Source organism: Ahaetulla prasina, chromosome 3 (genome assembly GCF_028640845.1).
Source record: "Ahaetulla prasina isolate Xishuangbanna chromosome 3, ASM2864084v1, whole genome shotgun sequence".
Taxonomy (NCBI): Eukaryota; Metazoa; Chordata; class Lepidosauria; order Squamata; family Colubridae; genus Ahaetulla; species Ahaetulla prasina.
The window spans coordinates 69,026,712-69,045,563 of NC_080541.1; the positions used below are offsets into that span (position 1 = coordinate 69,026,712).

Genomic DNA, 18,852 nt, shown 5'->3' on the forward strand with positions numbered 1-18,852 from the left:
TTCCCGTGTCATTTATTGCTAGACATCGAAAGTTTGAAGCTATCAATGGCTTACAGCTTTAAGAAAGCAGGATGAAAGAGTCACAAATTCCAGAAGAAATCAAGACTCCAAGACATCATGTAGTTGGTTTATTGCGGCAGCTACAGACTAGAACAGTCTTCTCAACCTTGGTAAATTCAAGATGTGTGGACAAACCCCCAGAATCCTCCAGCCAGCAAGACTAACAGGGGGACACTGGGAATTGAAGTCCACACATCTTCATTGGGATACAGTATGCCTCAGAATTACTAGGCTGCCCTCTCCTTTTTGATATGGTTGAAAAGTGATAGTGTTTCTTTTCGGCTCCCCCTACAATTAATCGCAGTTGTCTCATAAGTCATAATTTGAAGTTGTCTTAATTAAATTCCATGATGGAAGATCATTTGTCCAGAATTAGAATAGAATAACAGTTGCAAGGGACTTTGGAGGTCTTCTAGTCCAACCACCTTTAAATTTAAACCACCTTATACAGGCAGCATTCACGTGTGCTAAGCCATGGGTTATTGAACAATCCATAAAATTCTGGTTAGCACAGAGCCATAAAAACCAGTTTCAAAACTATAGTGACCTTATTTATCCAACATATTGAACAGAAACCAAGGACAACCTATTTTGATGCAATTTATAAAGCCAGCTTTAATCATTCTACTTTAAACATAGAAAATAACGCATGATATAACTTTTTCCCACAGGGATTTTAAGTCTTATTCTTCAGTGTAAAATCAAATTATGGTCATAGACCAGCATAAGGAAAGTGAGGTACAGTGATTTAAAAATGCATGAAAGTTACATTAAGAGTAAAAGTAAACATCTAACTAATTTTGAAAAAACTAGAAGATATAAAAGGTATATGAATAAAAACTATGTATAAAACTAATATAAAATAAGGTGTAGGAACATTAGATTTGTGTAGGGAAGCTAAAAGATTAATATGTGGAAGATCTATCATGTTCCAGAGAACTAATATATTGAATAGGTCAATGATGGTGAACATTTTGGGCTCAGGATGGAAAATGACTAACTTTGACTGCTGGTGTGTCACCACGCCTCCTGGAATAAACAGAAGACAATTCTTTATATATTCAACTTAAAAAAAAAAAATCCAGTTCAATTGTGTGGTGTTATGTATTACATAAAGTACGGGTGTCAAACTCATGTCACGTGATGACATCATGTTGCCATTATGTGACATATCACGACATTTTTCGCATTTGTGGAGCTGGGAGTGCACGTGGCCTGCGTGTGATGCATCTGGCCCATGGGCCGCCTGTATGACACCTGACATAAAGAAATGTCAAATAATTACAAAAATGAAATAAGAGCAGTGGTGGTATTCAAGTAATTTAACAACCGGTTCTCTGCCCTAATGATTTCTTCCAACAACCAGTTTGCCAAACTGCTCAGAAAGTTAACAACCGGTTCTCCCGAAGTGGTGCGAACTGGCTGAATCCCACCACTGAATAAGAGTAAAAGAAACTCATTTTTGGAGGCTCTAGAGGCTAAATAAGAACATGGCCCTCTCACACAACTTCTGGAGGTTGTGCACACATCTTTCTCGTGCAGCCTCTGCAGCCTTCAAAATCACACTAGAATGGGGCGTGCTTTTAAGAATAATTGTTGGTGTTGATGAATGCTGATGTGTTGCCCAAAACGTCATGGCATGTCACCTTTGACTTGTATCATAGGTCATTAAACTAGGTGCTCATTCAATCTACAGTATGTTATAGCAGGATTAGTTTCTGAAAGTAGCAGGGAGGTTTTGAATTGTTCTGCACATCCTGAGTATTTATGTTCAGTAATAATTATGAGTAAAGGTGAGATGAGGGTAGTATGACTGTTTCTGTAGTACAGACACTAGAGTACAGACACTAGAGAAGCATATGCTGTGTTGTATCTGTGTGTCGAGAGTCTCCAGGGCAGTGGATCTTGGGGTAAGGAATCATCACATATTGGCCTTCAAGGGCAGCTGAAGGGTCAGTGTTTATCTCGGTTGTTTCATAAGTTTCCATAATAGTTATAAGCAGGCCAAAGAAAATGTTTTTGAATACTAGGTTGCTGTTTTTCCTAGTTTCCATCGATATACAACTGTAGCTACACAAAACAAGCCATAAGGGAGTTTCAGAACGGTGGCCAGATGGACAATCAAGGGGTCATTATTTATTTGGAGGCTTGAATCACATTACTTGGAATAATGAACCTTTGCCCTTAATCCTGCTGTCCATCATATTAAAAGATACAATGGGGAGGGGAGGGATGCTTTTATAAAAAGAGCTGCAAGCTACAGTTGAATGAGTAGTGCTTTCTGTGTTGATTGGGACAAGAAGAAACCTTATTTGCTGCCAAATTTTTTGTCATGGTAAGCCTTCTTCAAATTTTAAGTTTGTCCATTGATTGTAATACTGCAAAATGTAGAGATGTAAACCTTTAAATGATTTTCAGATAGACTAGCTGCTTTGATCAGAAGGCGTTTGGTAGCACCTTTTCAAACTAATAGGCTTTATTAAAAGTTGCTATGAACCAAGGCTCACTTCTGGTTTTGACTAATGTAGTCTAATACATCTGTCCTATAAGTGTGTATTTTTTTTAAAAAAAAAATTTATTTGCATTTATATCCCGCCCTTCTCCGAAGACTCAGGTCGGCTTACACTATGTATTAGTTCAGAAGAGCTATCATTTTGGAAATTTGTACCAATTTTATTTCTATGTGCTGTTGTTTGACTGTTGCCCAAGTGCAGACATGATTTACATTGTGCTAAATTGTAATAGGGCATATATTATGATAGCTTGGTGTATATATCCAATGTGATTTGGCAGTTGGTTTTTTCAGCTCAGCATAGATGATTGCTATCACTGTAGTTTATTATTAAATCACAATGGGTCAATTTGCCTTTGTACAGATCTAATTAGAGATAGTACTGCTTTAACATATCTTCCTCTTTATCTGTATTTGAAGACAAGGAAATCCATCTTTACAACTTTATAAGATAAGAGAAATTGACAAGCTACTGGAATCGTTTGGTAGCCTTTTAAATAATGTTAAACTAATGGAATAAACCAAATTTAACTTTCCATGTTTTAATCAAGAAAGGGTACCTGTTCTCTAGCATTTCTTTCCTCACTTCATCTAACTGGGAAATCTCATTTTCTAGTCTCATTTTGAGACATTATTAGGGAATTACAAAGGCCCTATGCTCTGCAGCCCGCTAATCGGATAAATCTGACCCACAAGTCAGAACATTACATAATTTAATTCATTGCTTCCCATATGCTAAGCCAATGCACTTTGGGCTTCTTAGTTAGCATGATGTGTGCTAGGACAGAGAAAAGATCATGGTTTGTTTTAGAGCAGGAAACCATCATTTTCTTCCTCATGGCAACTTTGGCAATGTGATAAGTAAATGGCATATAGTTTGTTAATAGATTTCTTAGCTTATTCCTGATTTGTCTTTTGTCAATTCAGAGATATGTAAGCTGAGGGGAGGGAAACAATCATTTTACTTATCTGCATGACTGGTTTTTTTCAGGTGTGAAAATAATAAGGCATTATGAAAACAATTGTTTCCTTAATATAATATGTACGTATGTATGTATATATATTACAGTATGGCCTAAATGCTAATTTGCAATGCTTGGGAGATTTTACTCAGGCACGCTTGTCAAGATGTGACTGCAGTTAATGTTACTCATGGAATCTAAAATGCCACAGATTTGAGGACCCTTGTGCACAAAAATCACTAATTATCCACTAATTATCTAATTTTCTTTTAGAATACTTTTTAAATTTGATTCTTAAACAAAAATGAAGCTCCTGTTCTGGTGGGCTCAAGTGGAAGCTGAATGCTATTTAAATGCTGGTATTAAATACACCCTAAACTCAGAGATCAAAACCCAGGATGTAAAAGCACAAAATGAATAAAATGGCTACAATAAGAGCTGGGAACAGAGTCACAGTGCCAAGAGCTACAGGATTGCTGATATCAACTGAGGGCAAAGAGAATTATTGATCCCTAGGAGAGCAGGTCATTACCACACTCAGCAAAATACTGACTTTCTTGATTAGCTTTATAGCCTGTTACTGAAGTTTATTACGATAAAGGGGGAAAAATAGGCACTTTATCCAGACAGCAATGGAGAAGTATCTCTTTCCCTTTCCACATCGAATAGTTGAATCGGTTCTGATCCCTAGAAGGTAGATAAACCTGAAGATGCAAGGGTAATCCTACTTCTCTCCATGGACCTGTCTTGCAGTTTATTAAATCATTGGGTATAGCAACCATGATGCTAAAAGCTATATCAGACTTTTTGTACAGTAACTGGTGGCAAAGAGCCTCTTGCATCCAACTAGACACAAGAACAGTTTTTTCCCAAATGCCATCACTCTGCTAAACAAATATTTCCTTCAACACTGTCAAACTATTTACTAAATCTGCACTACTATTAATCTTCTCATCATTCCCATCACTCATCTCCTTCCACTTATGACTGTAACTTTGTTGCTTGTATCCTTACGATTTATACTGATATTGATTGTTTCCTGATTGCTTATTTGTAGCCTATGACTATCATTAAGTATTGTATCATTAAGTGTTAAATTTGTAGCCTATAAACTATCAATTAGCACAGGGGCCCCCCAAGGCTGTGTGCTCTCCCCACTTCTCTTCTCTCTGTATACCAATAACTGCATCTCCAATGATCCATCTGTTAAGCTACTGAAGTTCGCAGATGACACAACAGTGATTGGTCTCATTCAAGACAATGACGAATCCGCATATAGACGAGAGGTCGAACGACTAGCCTTGTGGTGCAACCAAAACAATCTGGAACTGAACACACTCAAAACCGTAGAAATGGTGGTAGACTTTAGGAGAAACCCTTCCATACTTCCACCTCTCACAATACTTGACAACAAAGTATGAACAGTAGAAACCTTTAAATTTCTAGGTTCTATCATATCGCAAGATCTAAAATAGACAGCTAACATCAAAAACATCATCAGAAAAGGACAACAAAGAATGTTCTTTCTGCGCCAACTCAGTAAGCTCAAACTGCCCAAGGAGCTGCTGATCCAGTTCTACAGAGGAATTATTGAGTCTGTCATTTGCACCTCTATAACTGTCTGGTTTGGTTCTGCAACCCAACAAGAAAAACACAGACTTCAGAGGATAATTAGAACTGCAGAAAAAACAATTGCTACCAACCTGCCTTCCATTGAGGACCTGTATACTGCACAAATCAAGAAGAGGGCCGTGAAAATATTTGCAGATCCCTCGCATCCTGGACATAAACTGTTTCAACCCCTACCCTCAAAACGACGCTATAGAGCACTGCACACCAGAACAACTAGACACAAGAACAGTTTTTCCCCGAAGGCCATCACTCTGCTAAACAAATAATTCCATCAACACTGTCAGATTATTTACTGAATCTGCACTACTATTAATTGTTTCATAGTTCCCATCACCAATCTCTTTCCACTTATGACTGTATGACTATAACTTGTTGCTGGCAATCCTTATGATTTATATTGATATATTGACCATCAATTGTGTTGTAAATGTTGTACCTTGATGAACATATCTTTTCTTTTATGTACACTGAGAGCATATGCACCAAGACAAATTCCTTGTGTGTCCAATCACACTTGGCCAATAAAATTCTATTCTATCATTAAGTGTTGTAAGTGTTGTACCTTGATGAAGGTTATCTTTTTCTTTTATGTGCACTGAGAGCATATGCACCAAGACAAATTCCTTTTGTGTCCAATCCCACTTGGCCAATAAATATTCTATTCTATTCTATTCTATTCTGTTCTATTCTATTCTAAATTCTGGGTAACCACATCTGCACGCCTGGGCAACGGTGCAAAAGTAGTCTGTCATGGGAGTTTCCTATGCCAAAATTAAACAAATCCCGCTAGAATCCGGATCTAACGGCAAAGGCAATCAGAAACGCTGCCTTTTTTATTTTCAGGGATTTCTCCCCCACGCTTAATGAACGGTACAGTCGGGCTTTTTTCAGAGGTGTCGGCTGGGGCAAAATCTCTCCCGACTGCCAGCCAGCTTGTCCCAAAGGCCCCTAGCAGGACAATGCAGACGGGACGGAGGACGGGGCTGGGGGGGCTGGGAAATCGGCCTCGGGGAAGCGCTCGTGGGCCGCCTCGCTCCTCCCTGTCCGCGCCTTGCACCGGCTACTCCTCCCTCCCGCCGCGGAAAGCTCATAAAAAGGCAGCCTCCGCCCGGCCACTTGAAATTGCTCAACCGGAGACAGGAACCAATTGCGGGTGAGCGAGTCAGCGCGGAGTCGAAGAAGCGGCTTGACAGCTTCCCGGCTAGCCGGCTGCCCTTAAGCTTTTGGCCGCGAGGGAGGGCGGAGTGGCCGCCGAGGAGATTGCCCTCTTGAGTTAGACCCCCTTGGCCGGCGCCTTGTAAGTATTCGGCTCCTCCCTCCGATTATCTCTCCGAGGGGCTTCCTTCGCCTTCTTCCTTGGATGTCCCGTTGAGAAATGCCAGCACGAAGGAGAGACCAGGAGGGGGCTCGAAGGTCGCCCACCTCAGCCGCGTCGCTTGCTCTCCAGTTTGGCAGCCGAAGTCCTTCATTGGCCCCACCTCGCCCTTTTTTCTGCACCCTTCCATTTCGCCCTGGCAGTGCCACCTCAAGGGGAGAGAGCACCAGCTGAGGTGGGGCAGAATGAGCCTCTCTTGGCCAGACCGCCAGACGGTTTCCATCATCTTTAGCAGGCAGCACCCTGGCTGAGCTGATGGAAGTGGGCTCTGGTTCCTGCCAGGCAAGTCCCGGTTTGAGGGTGGCTGCGTGGAAGCATTTCTGTGGCCTGTGAGGTTTCTTTTGGGGTCAATCTCAGACAGGGTTAGGGCAAGGTGTCTGGAGCAGCCATGAGTTCCCGTAAGGCTTCAATGACCAGATTTAACTTGGTTTTCCGCAAAGGGGCCAAAACCTGGCTTTGTAGCCTTGCGGAGACACAGGGGCCCAAGCCGACATGGAGCTGGTTGGCCCCATAAGACGCCCCCTTCCCCTGCCCATATGAACAACTTCATCTTCGAACTTTCTTCTTTCTTTCTTTCTTTCTTTCTTTTTTTTGTAATTTTATAATGACATTTCTTTTTTTTTTTTAAAAAAAGTTAATCCTACATTATTTAGTTTGTAATGTTTTATTATATTAATTAAATTGTACACCCCCTACAGAGCACCTTTACAAGGGAGATGTGTGGTCAAAAAGTTTGATAAATCAAATAAATAAATAAAAGATAAGGTAATTTGTTAAGCCATATTTTTTTAAAAAATGGAACCTGTGAACTGGGCTGAAACACATTTAGGGAAAGCAACTGAGGGCCAACTTGCTTAGTCCGCCATTGACATTGTAAATGACGTTGTATTGTGCTGTCATTTACTATTAACATTATTAGCAACCAATAATTGCCAGATGAGTCATTTTAAAATAATTATATTGTATACATCACTATGAAAACATATAAATAGCAATAGACTTATCATTTCAGATAAAACATATAGATCAGGGGTATCAAACTGGCAGCCTGTGGGCTGATGCAGGCCATGCCCATCCCAGCATAGGAAAAAGGGGAAAAATGTGATACTTCACGTGATGGCAACATGATGCTGCAAGTTTGACACCAGTGATATAGATAAAACAAATACAACTGGATAATAAAAAATGATTTAAAAAAACAACAACAATTAAAATATGCAGAAAAAGAAAAAAATAGGAAAACAAAACTCCCCTCTTCATCCCCCAGCAAGTATAATCAACACTAACAACTTATCGCTATCTCTTAAAAATCCAACCAAGCACCTCTTCATTCCCATTCTCTGTAAGCCTGTCTCTAAAATCCCATAGCTCCATATTAAACAGCAAAAGTCCATTAAGATGATTAAAAATAGCATAAATATTAGAAATTGCATTTATTACAGCCAATTTAATCCTTCCCTTCTGTTTAAACAGATCCTGTTTCCTCTTTTCAAATAATCGGTCAGAAAACAAACATTACCAGAAATAACCATCATCATCCATCCCAATCATAAAAGCTCTAGACATTACCAGAAATAACAACCCATTATTTTAATCTTGATCAAATAAACCAATTTTGTAGTCTTTCTCCCAATGACCTTTAAATTCCTCAAAGAAAATTCTAGCACCTGCTTTCTTATTCTTTGTCTCAGAATTTTTGTCATTTTTTTCAGACCCCTTTTGTAATTCCAGCGTGGCAACTCCAGCCAATCCTTTTTGTAAATGCAAAAAAATAAAATAAAATTATCCACATCGCTCTTCTGATTTGTTATTTGAATTATCAAAATTCATTTGTAAAGCCATTCTTTCCATCTTATTCTTGTAGACTATAATTTTTAAATCCTTCTGCAAGTCAATTTAGTTTTATTCAATGGAGCTTGTGCCGCTTCAGTAACACCTTCTGATTCTACTATAAAGTTAAATCGCTCAAAGACTTTCATCAAACATTTATTTTAAGGTAGCCATCTGGTGTCCTCTAGTGTTCAGCCTTCAAAGTCATCTTATCACTTTCAAAGTAAAAGCAAGAAGATTTTCTCTGGAGAAAGGATCCTTTGAATTATCTTCAAAGTCTTAAATCAAATCCATTTGAGCCCTTAATCCATTTAAAACTTTCAAAAGGCAACAATATCCATCCTTTTGCTGTAAAAAAAATATTACAAATCTTTAAACTTGTGGTTAGATATTTTTTAAAGGATTGAAGGGGACTTGTTTAGTAATTTCAATAAGATTTCCCAATCTGAAGGTTCTCAGTCTTAAAAAAAAACTATCAGCCAAAGGGAAAAAAATCCAGAGTGATTATGAAATGAGCCTTGGTTGAACATAAAGTCCATATAGAAGACATTAGCATAGTGAAATTCCACAACTCCTAGCCGATCTCAAAATGTAGTTCCTGTTGTCTGCTGACAAAAAAAAAGCCTGCAGTATATATATGAGTAAACTTGCAATCTCTCCTTACTTAGAGATTTTGGCAGCTCGAATCCTGCATTCAAGCACTGTTTTTGGCTGCAGTGTGCCAGTTTGCCATGACGAACAGTGTTCCCTGTCACATTAGATAGGATGAGGTCTCTGGATGCTACTTTCTATTTGTAAACCCTTACCCTTTACTTGCTGTTTTTCATAGCAAGTAGGCTGAAAAGGCAGAGACTGTTCAATGTTATTTGATTGATAACGTGTCTGTCTTCAAACACCACAAACCTAAGCCTCAGCTATTATTTTGGGATCCGCATTTGCTGGTTTTCTTGCCAAATAGGTTAAATTGTTGCTGATGTCCTGACATGCTCTTCACCACCTCCTAAATATGCCCCAATAGTATCCTCTGTCCCCATGATGTTGCCTTCACCTTGTCGGCAGCCTGCGAGTGAAACAGAATTTAATCAGCTGTTTTAGCTGAGGCAGGATTAAAACAGTAATTTCCCCCATTTTCTCTCATCCTCCAAGGGCAGTCCCAAAGTGTGTAAAATTTATTAGGCTATATCGCCATTACCCTGGACCCCATTACTCAGGACTGGCAGTAATTGCAATAAAGAGGGTTAGAGCTGGGATAGCAATCAGCAATGGGCATATGTCATACCAATGTTGTTTTTTGTGAACTCACAGATTGGGTGGATAATATTTATGGTACTTAGTTAATGAACCTTAACTAACTGTTGTAAGAGTGTCTCTGGGTAGTGTGCATTCATGACTTATGGATCAAAAGATGACTTGAATAGTTTTGTAATATTATAAGCGACACACACACACATACAATATGTATAAGAAAGTAAGTATTTCATCTTTTTCTGCGGGATAAAGAAATTTTTATCGCAATTCAGGCCTCTGATCTTTTTTGCCTGTCTGGTTGTATGCTCCCTCCAGTAAGATGGAAATCTTGTACAATTATCCTCGGCTAACCTGGCGCTTGGACTGTAACCAAATGTGCTGCCAGCAATATGTGGTAAATTTCTTTGTTAATTCCTCCTGTATTTCCATTCACATTCTTCTCTCTGCATCTAAAGGATGCTAGATAATTCTGAAACTGATGCTAACCAGATACTGGTTAGTTTTATTCGGTAATGAGCAGGTTGGTGGTTTTTTTTACAGACAAACCTGTATGCTTACAGTGATCAAAACTGTATCTGAAGAGTATACAAGGACTTGTAGTTAGGTTGGGATCTATTGTGATGTGAACACCTTTTTCCAATTTTTGTTTATTTAGATCTATGCCTCAGTAAATGTTGAAATAATCCACCCTGGTTTCACTAGCATGATAGTATCCAGTAGTGAATTCTAGCATACAGATTGATCAGAAAAGCAAAATGGGGGTGGGTGGGTTCAATCTCACCCACTCCAGGGATTTTTAATTAATAGCTTTTAACAAACCCCTCCTGTTGATACCAGTCTGCAGGGGCCAACATGGGAATGTTGAGCCATGAGGCAATTGAACTGTTCTCCAAGGCTCCTGCACTTACAGTGACAGCATGAGGTGGCCTCTTTGAGTGGCAGCAGTGACATTGGGGCCTGGGCTTCTGCATCTGACCGAGCCTCAGTGCTTGCCATCAAATGCCTCTGTTTAGAGTGGCCTGGATTGGGGGGAGGTGATAGAGCATTATTTCCAGGGGTGAAATCCAGCAGGTTCTGACGGGTTCTGGAGAACTGGTAGCAGAAATTTTGATTAGTTCAGAGAACCAGTAGCGGAAATTTTGAGTAGTCTGGAGAACTGGCAAATACCACCTCTGGCTGGTCCCAGAGTGGCATGGGAATGGAGATTTTGCAATATCCTTTCCCCAGGAGTGGGGAGGGAATGGAGATTTTGCAGTATCCTTCCCCTGCCACGCCCACCAAGCCACGCCACGCCCATAGAACTGGTAGTAAAAAAAATTGGATTTCACCACTGATTATTTCCCTTTTGTTCACATATGAGTGCGTAACACAACAGCAAAGTCAAATTAGGCATTTTCTGAATTTTTAACATTCTGAGCCCAAAAGGTTCTTGATCACTATCAAGCGGGAAATTCCAGAACTGGTACATTGTTGTTATTGTTGCAACATGTCATTATGTTTAAGTACCATTAAATCTGTTTGGTGGTTTGATTTACTTTTTTTAATCCCGTTTTATGCAAACATTTATTTTTCACTTTGTTGGTCTACTTATTACTTATAAATGATGGGCTATAAAACACTAAGCAATCATTTCATCTTGTATAACTCTGAAGATTTTTTTTTAAAGATGCTAAACCCTGTCTTTGTAACCTGCAGATATTCTGTATCTCCCTTATCATGCTGCCCTTTGGAGTGGGCAATTCCTTATTTTCCAATTCCTTATCCCTGGAGGAGCAGCTTTTCAACTACATTGATGAACATCAGGATGAATTTGTTCAGGTAGAAATGCAGTGATTGTGAGTTTTGCTAACTAAATGCAACCGGAGTCTGTCTATCTTAACTTGGAGTTAAGTTAAAAGTTAATTACATTAATATTATTGGTATGCCAATGGCCACAGACTGCTAGTTTGAACTACAGTGCAAAGAGTATTAATACTGATTGGGAGATCAGATTCCTGATGCAGTATCTTCACTATCCAGATCAATAAAGGAATTTCTGCTTCAATGGTTTCATACTTTATGCAAAGGTGTTTCCTTGATTGCTAGTTCATTCTACTTTTTGCTTGTTTTATAACAAGCAAAAGGGTGATATACATATACATTTATTAGATTTATATCCTAAGTTTTTTCCACTGAAGATAGACATGCTAATCTCTTCCAGTTGCACCTTCACTATAACAGTGTCATCAGGGTGATTGGGGTAAGAGACAATAAGTAGTCCAAAGTCACCCAGGTGAGGATGGATGCACGGGAGTCTCCCCATCCTTCTTCAAGCCCAGTACAGGTAGAAGTAGGCAAAGTGACACTCCCATAAGTGCTCAAAACTTTAAGCAATTGTAAGAACAATACATAATAAAAGTTGGAGAAAACTAGAAGCAAAGATAAAAACAACAAACAAAATCAAAGTAAATCCAGAAGCAGTATTAAACAGGGTGGCAATGTATTACAATATCCTGGAGAATCAAAATATCATTGCCTGACCTTAAGAACAGTAGGGGTCTCAATAGGGTCTAAAAGAGTGTTGTGTCTTGCCCGCTCTCACCGCAGCCGGGGTCTGCTTATCTGCTTCCGAACGCTGAAGAATGTCCTCCCGGCCCCAGCCCTGGCTCCATGCCCAGACAGGCTGAGGAGGGGGCATCTCCCGGCCCCAGCCCTGGCTCCATGCCCAAGCAGGCTGCAGAGGAGGGAGCACCCCCCGGCCCCAGCCCTGGCTCCATGCCCAGGCAAACGGAGCAGCTAGACCCCTCCCCCTCCTCCACAGCATGTGAGCCTGAGGAAAGTTTATTTCCAAAAGCTGCTGATTGGAGTGACCCTCGCATCAGAAGACTGGATAGGCGGAGGCAACAGAAGGAAGGGAGGGGCAGGCCTTAATGAGTGCTGAGTCATGGAGCCACACCCCATGGCCTATATAAAGGATCTGCTTTCTGGCAGTCTCTGAGTCAGGCAAAGTCGAACTTATCTTGCTGAAGTCACTTTCTGGTCTCCTGCCTGCTCTGAGGACTTTGCTAGGACTTTGGGCAGAGCTGCAGAGGCAAGCCTGATTCGGATTTCCCTGACCCGGCCGTCAGCGGAGGAGTGGGACACGACAAAGAGTTTCTCTACAAAGTTGAATGCCACATTGAAAAATCATGTCTTGTGGACACTTGCCTTGGCTCTTTGCACAATGTAGGCCTTAGGTAGATAAATATGGAAGAAGATATTTTAAAATCTGCATTTTAAGCTATATCGCTGGCGGGAAAGCAAAGTAATGATAATAACAGTGCCAAAATTGACTGTTTTGAAGACTTGACATTTAAGGTCTTTCAAAAACAACCCTCAATAGGTAAGATATGAGGAACAATTCTAAATGAGCATAAATAGCTGTTCAAGCAAATGGTTTAGAAGTAGATTAGAAAACATGCTGTAGGCACTGAGGCAATTTGTACCTTTATTGACCAAGTTGGGCTGAATGGCATATCACAATTGTCAATTCAATTATTTTGATCATAGATGGACAATTTGCAGCCAGTTTGAGCAATTTATTGTCCCGACAATCCACTAGAGTAAAAGAATCTGAAGAGGGGAAGTGATTGGAGATTGTTAAGAGGTAAAATGAGCATTTTAAGCTTTGCAAAGGATACAGTTAAACCTCTTAAAAGCAAAACTATCCTCTCACATTAAAACGTTAAAGGAAACTTCCCCAACACTTCCTAGATACAAAACCAATAGACCTGGGCTAAAAACATTTAACTGCTCTTACTCCAAGGATATCATGATGTCTGCTCTCAAAGAGGAAACGAACACTAAGGTCTGCCCACTATTCAGAAAAAGATTATCATGATTACTCAGAGAAACTAACCCTTCTTGTCTGGATGGGAGCTCAGTTTATTGATTCCAAGTCAATCAATTTCTAAGTTATGGCTCAGAACTGAATGCCTCCCCAACAGTTGAAGGACCAGTCCAAAATATCAGAACACGAGCAGGGAAAATTGGGAGAGGAACCAGGTTTTGCTCAGAATCCTTAGCTCATCTTTAGTTACTAATATTAGGTTCTTCCCAAGCTCTCAGTAGACAACAAAGCCTTTCAGACTTGTGAATAAAGAATCAGAACTAACTTGCTACATTGATTTTGGCCCTCCAAGTAAGATAATGGCACTTGTATTATTCATTGTGCTGATGGGCATTTCTGCAAAACCAAGAGAAAAGTTATCTCACAATGCAGAGTGAATGCAATTATCCACTCCAAACAAAATTTCAGGACAAGAAGATTGTGTGGGTGGACATTCTTATTGTTGCTGTTATTCTTCTCTGATTCTTCTTCTTTTTTAAAAGGCAGATTGCATGGTGACAAGTCCCTTAGAAGTAATTAGAAGGAAATAGAATTTACAAAGATGGATTGCCTGTGTAAAGTCTTGCCAAGTGCTGTCATTTTTAATGAGCTTTCCTGGGGAAACTTAATGTATTTCTAAGCGCTGGTGCAGCAGAATGGCTACAACAGTATAATGAGAACTATGAATCAGAAAGGCACTCTTTTGCTATGAACTGTAGGCAAGATACTGTCTCTCAACTCTTCTCCTTTTCAATAAGGAGACTTAATCCACCTATAGACAGGATGAGATAAGACAACAAAACAAGACTTATATATATTAGTTACATTTTAGATATTTAAAAGCACAAAACATGATGATGTGCTAGAGTGCACAGTATATTCTAATTAAGCTGTGTGTAAGAAAATCTACAAAGCTTTTGACAAAATTATATTAGACTTACTACATCTCATAGATATTTTATATATAATGCACAAATTATAGTGTATATATGCAGAAATCCTCATTTTAGACAAGAATTGGATAATATGTTTGATTCACTAGGAGAACTAGAATTATTGCAGGAGGTACGTATGTAGCTAGGCAAATGTGACATGGTGGTAGGAAGAAGCATGTTCTGCAAGAATCTGTATCTCGATAAAATGGAACCATAATCCACATTTCAAACATAGTTCAGATATTTTCCTCCCTTGATCTGATTCGTAGCAATGAACATATAGATAACAGTATGACACTGCTATGATAATATGCCTTTTATCTCTGGCTTTCCTTTCAGAAACTTAAGGAATGGGTGGCTGTAGAGAGTGATTCCCAACAGCCACGTCTAAGAGCAAAAGTCATAGAAATGGTCAAAATAGCTGCAGACAGTCTTGAAGACTTAGGAGCTACCGTAACACTCAGTGAAATGGGCATTCAACAGGTATTGATCCTTGCGTCCATCAAAAGACTACTGTGCACAAATAGAAGGAAAGTCTGTTCGTGCAATGGAATCAATGTAGACTTATCAGATCTGGGTTACAAAAAATCTAGAGTCTAGACAAATCACAAGATAGCAGCAAAAAAATCAGATAGGAGAAATGCGGTAGATAGATAGATAGATAGATAGATAGATAGATAGATAGATAGATAGATAGATAGATAGATAGATGATGCATAGCTAGCTAGCTAGATGATAGATTAGATAGATAACTAGATAGATAGATACCCTGTTTCCCCCAAAATAAGACATCCCCTAATAATAGGCCCAATTGGGCTTTTGAGTGCATGGCAATAAGTCCAAGTGCTTATTTCAGAGTTCAAAAAAATATGAGACTAGGTCTTATATTTGGGAAAACATGGTAAATAGCTGAAACAGATACATAGATCGATAGATGCTAGCTATCTAGCTATCTAGTTAGCTAGAAGATAGATAGATCTAGATAGATAGATCTAGATAGATAGATAGATAATTGATCCTTGGTAAATATAAAAATTTGTATGTAAAAAATCTTGAGCTGGAACTAAATCAACATCTAACAAAAATTCTTTCAAGTATATATCACTAGGAAGGGAATTGTTGTTTATTACTTTCTTAAGAAACTCACTGAATTATCATTAACTGTGTTTTAATATATTCCTACAGCTGTCTGATGCTCAGAATCTTCCATTACCTCCAGTCATTCTGGCAAAGTTGGGAGATGATACACAGAAACCAACTGTATGTTTTTATGGACATGTGGATGTGATGCCAGCTAAAAGTCAAGATGGATGGAAAACCCATCCTTTCAGTTTAACAGAAATTGATGGTATGTGTGTATTATCCAGTTGGTACAGTAAAAAAAATAAAGGGCCTATTAAAAAGTTCACATTTTTTATAGTTTTGTATGATAAAAATGGCAAAGATAGGTACTAATATAGGGGAAATTCAGCCGGTTCTCACTGGTTCACCCGAACTATTAGTAAATTGCTTAGGCAGTTTGGAGAACAGGTTAAAAATAGAGTGCAAGAGAGTTCTCTCCCTCTCTCTCTCTTTCTCTCTCCCCCTCTTCCTTCAGTTAATAGCTCCACTTAACAGTTGCATCTGGAATGTAGCTGATACATGCTGAATCAAGTCAATAAACAACAGAAACTGACAGGATTAGGGCAGGGAAACTCATCAATCACCCATCTAAGGATGGGATTAACCTCTTCCCTTCAGGAAGAAGGACAAGATTACAAACATTTTCATTATAAAGAGTATTAAGTAATACTTCTGTGATCAGCTGATACTTCCTGGAGTTTCCCAAGACCTTTTATAGCTGCTTGCAGTGTTGGCTACTTCTTGTTTCTTCCTGGGGGAAAAGATACAGGAAGGGACGATGCAGCTTGATCATACAGGCCGTGAATTTAATGCATGTGTGGTCCAGCTAGCTATATTGCTTTTGCTGTGAAGCACCCAATTTAGAATAAAGAGAACATCGAATAATAGAGTTGGAAGGGTTAATGGCTTTGGCAGCATGCCCAGGCTTTCAATTAGCCTGAGCAGCTGCTCTTAGTTTCCCTCTCGGCTGCTGTGTTTGCTTTGGGGTTGACTTTTTTAAAAAGGGGGAATGGCTGTTTTAAGTTTTCTGCATTGTTTTAGTGGTTCCTGGCACTATACTTGGGGTGTGCTTCCCTCACTCTTTTTGAAAGCCTCTAGTGATGGTGCACCCACAACTTCTGAAGGCAAGCTATTCCATTGGTTGATTGGTTTCACCTTTAGGATATTTCTCCTTAGTCCTAGGTTACTTCTCTCTTTGGTTAGTTTCTATCCATTGTTTCTTATTTTGCCTTTTGGTGCTTTGGAAAACAAAGATTGACTCCCTCATTTTTGTAGGAGCCCCTCAATTTTCCTGACAGAACAATTAATCAGTGGAACAACTTGCCTCCAGAAGTTGTAAATGCTCCAACACTGGATGTTTTTAAGAAGAGATTGGATAATAATTTGTCTGAAGTGGTGTAGGGTTTCCTGCCTAAGCAGGGGGTTGGACTAGAAGACCTCTAAGGTCCTTTCCAACTCTGTTATTCTATTATATTCTAAATATTGGAACAGTGCTATTTTATTCTGAGTTGGACTAAGGAGTAAGGACTAAGGAGAAATTTCCTAACGGTGAGACCAATCAAGTTCCCCATGTTATATGACCCTCTTCCCACAGAAAACATCGGGAGCCACAAAACCTGGGCAGGAGTTGCTGGGGTTTGTGTCATGTGACTGGTGGGAGTGACATTGAGTTGGCCATGACCACCCAGTCACATGACCACCAAGCCACACCCACCCAGTCACATGACCACGCCCACAGAACTGGTAGGAAAAAAAATTGAATTTCACCCCTGGGTACTGAATATACAGAAAAGGATATGGTCATATCAATATCAATCTTATTTAAATTAACAGAAAATAATTTAGACTTTTTAACTGCAAGATCAATATTGCCATTTTCAAATTATATTTCCTACACAATCTCAGACTCAACATAATGGGGCAAGAGAAGAGTTGTCATTCCATAGTTAAAAAGAGATTTTTAAATTAGCTTTAACTTTATAAAACAATAATCTCTTTAACAACTTACTCCCAAAAATGTCAGGATACAGGCTTCAAATATTATAAAACTTTGGAATGTTCATTGAGCAGGGCAGTAGGACATACTGCCAACTAACACATGAAAGCTATACACATGGTGTTTTGCTGTCTGCAAATAATTACCTACAATAATATTGATCACTTATCAACATAGAGAAGCAAATACAGCCATAGCAAAACATTGAATAAAGAACCAAGTCACTAGAGCTCTATAGCTAAAGACCTACTGTAACCATTCGTAGCCATTCTTTTCATTTCATTTAAGTTTGTTAAATGGAGGAAGAAGAATATTCTGTTTAAAAGAGAAATCTGATGAATTCTTATAAGAGGACTTAACCTACGCTTCCAAATATATTATGATTATTGGAAGACTGTACCATTCTCTGTATAGATGTGAGCCTTCCTAAGAGTGGAATCTGACCTGAACAATGATTAGTGAATCAGGTATTATAACTATAACATAAATGAGATTTAATTATAGGAAATATTTAATGGGGAATAGGCAAGACTTCCCCTTCTATGATTGGAGCCCCTTCTATGATCAGGGCCATGATGAGATGAAGGGGCTTGTGTGAGTAAATGAAATTGTGAACTATGTCGTTGGATATATATATATGTCCAAAAGGGTCACTCAAGGTGAACAAGCTGTGATGGATACCCCAGACTAACACCAATCACATCTGCCAACCTGCATTGGACCAGCATGGCAGATTTTGGTCTATTCCTTCAACATGTCAATACCTCAAAAATGGCCCTCATTCTCTGGAGGCTCTAGGGCAACAACAGCAGTGGGAAGATCTGCCTGAAGGCATAGGGTATTAAGAATCACTGGGCTGGACCATATTGATTGGAAACATGTGGAAGAGACCTTCATCTTGCAGTGGATGCCAATGGCTAGAATGATGATGATGAGGCAAGATTTAGCATCTAGCTACTATATCCAACCAGGAGGAAAATCCAAGAGCATGTGTTCCATGACTGGATGCCTGGGAAGAAAGGCAGAAAGAAGAGACTTCAGATTAGCAATCATTAGACAAGGATAGATAGAATGGCTAAACAAGGAGGGTACACTGAGTAAATCCTTAGCTCCCTACAAGTAATCCACTACCTCTTTCTAGTTAAGAAGTCATGAAATACTGATCAGTACCTTTGGATTCACAGCTCTAGCACCACTTCATATTGGCTTATGCACCAATCCACAATTCCCATCCCTTTTCAAAGGCTTTTGTGATGACTTCAGAATAAGAACTTAGAAAGTATATATGTAGGTAACTTTTTTTGTGGGCAGTATTTCAGTCCCATGGAATGAG

General features: G+C 39.3%; 1 protein-coding gene across 1 annotated transcript in view; it reads left to right on the forward strand.

Moving 5' to 3' along the window:
- Positions 1-6,281: 6,281 nt before the first annotated feature.
- LOC131194781 (beta-Ala-His dipeptidase-like) overlaps positions 6,282-18,852 on the forward strand; it is a 35,933-nt gene continuing 23,362 nt past the window's right edge. The window contains exons 1-5 of the mRNA XM_058176192.1: positions 6,282-6,463; positions 9,935-10,013; positions 11,315-11,437; positions 14,741-14,884; positions 15,587-15,749. Of these exons, the coding sequence (XP_058032175.1) occupies positions 9,939-10,013; positions 11,315-11,437; positions 14,741-14,884; positions 15,587-15,749 (505 nt within the window). The 5' untranslated portion in view covers positions 6,282-6,463; positions 9,935-9,938. The remainder of the gene's footprint in view (positions 6,464-9,934; positions 10,014-11,314; positions 11,438-14,740; positions 14,885-15,586; positions 15,750-18,852) is intronic.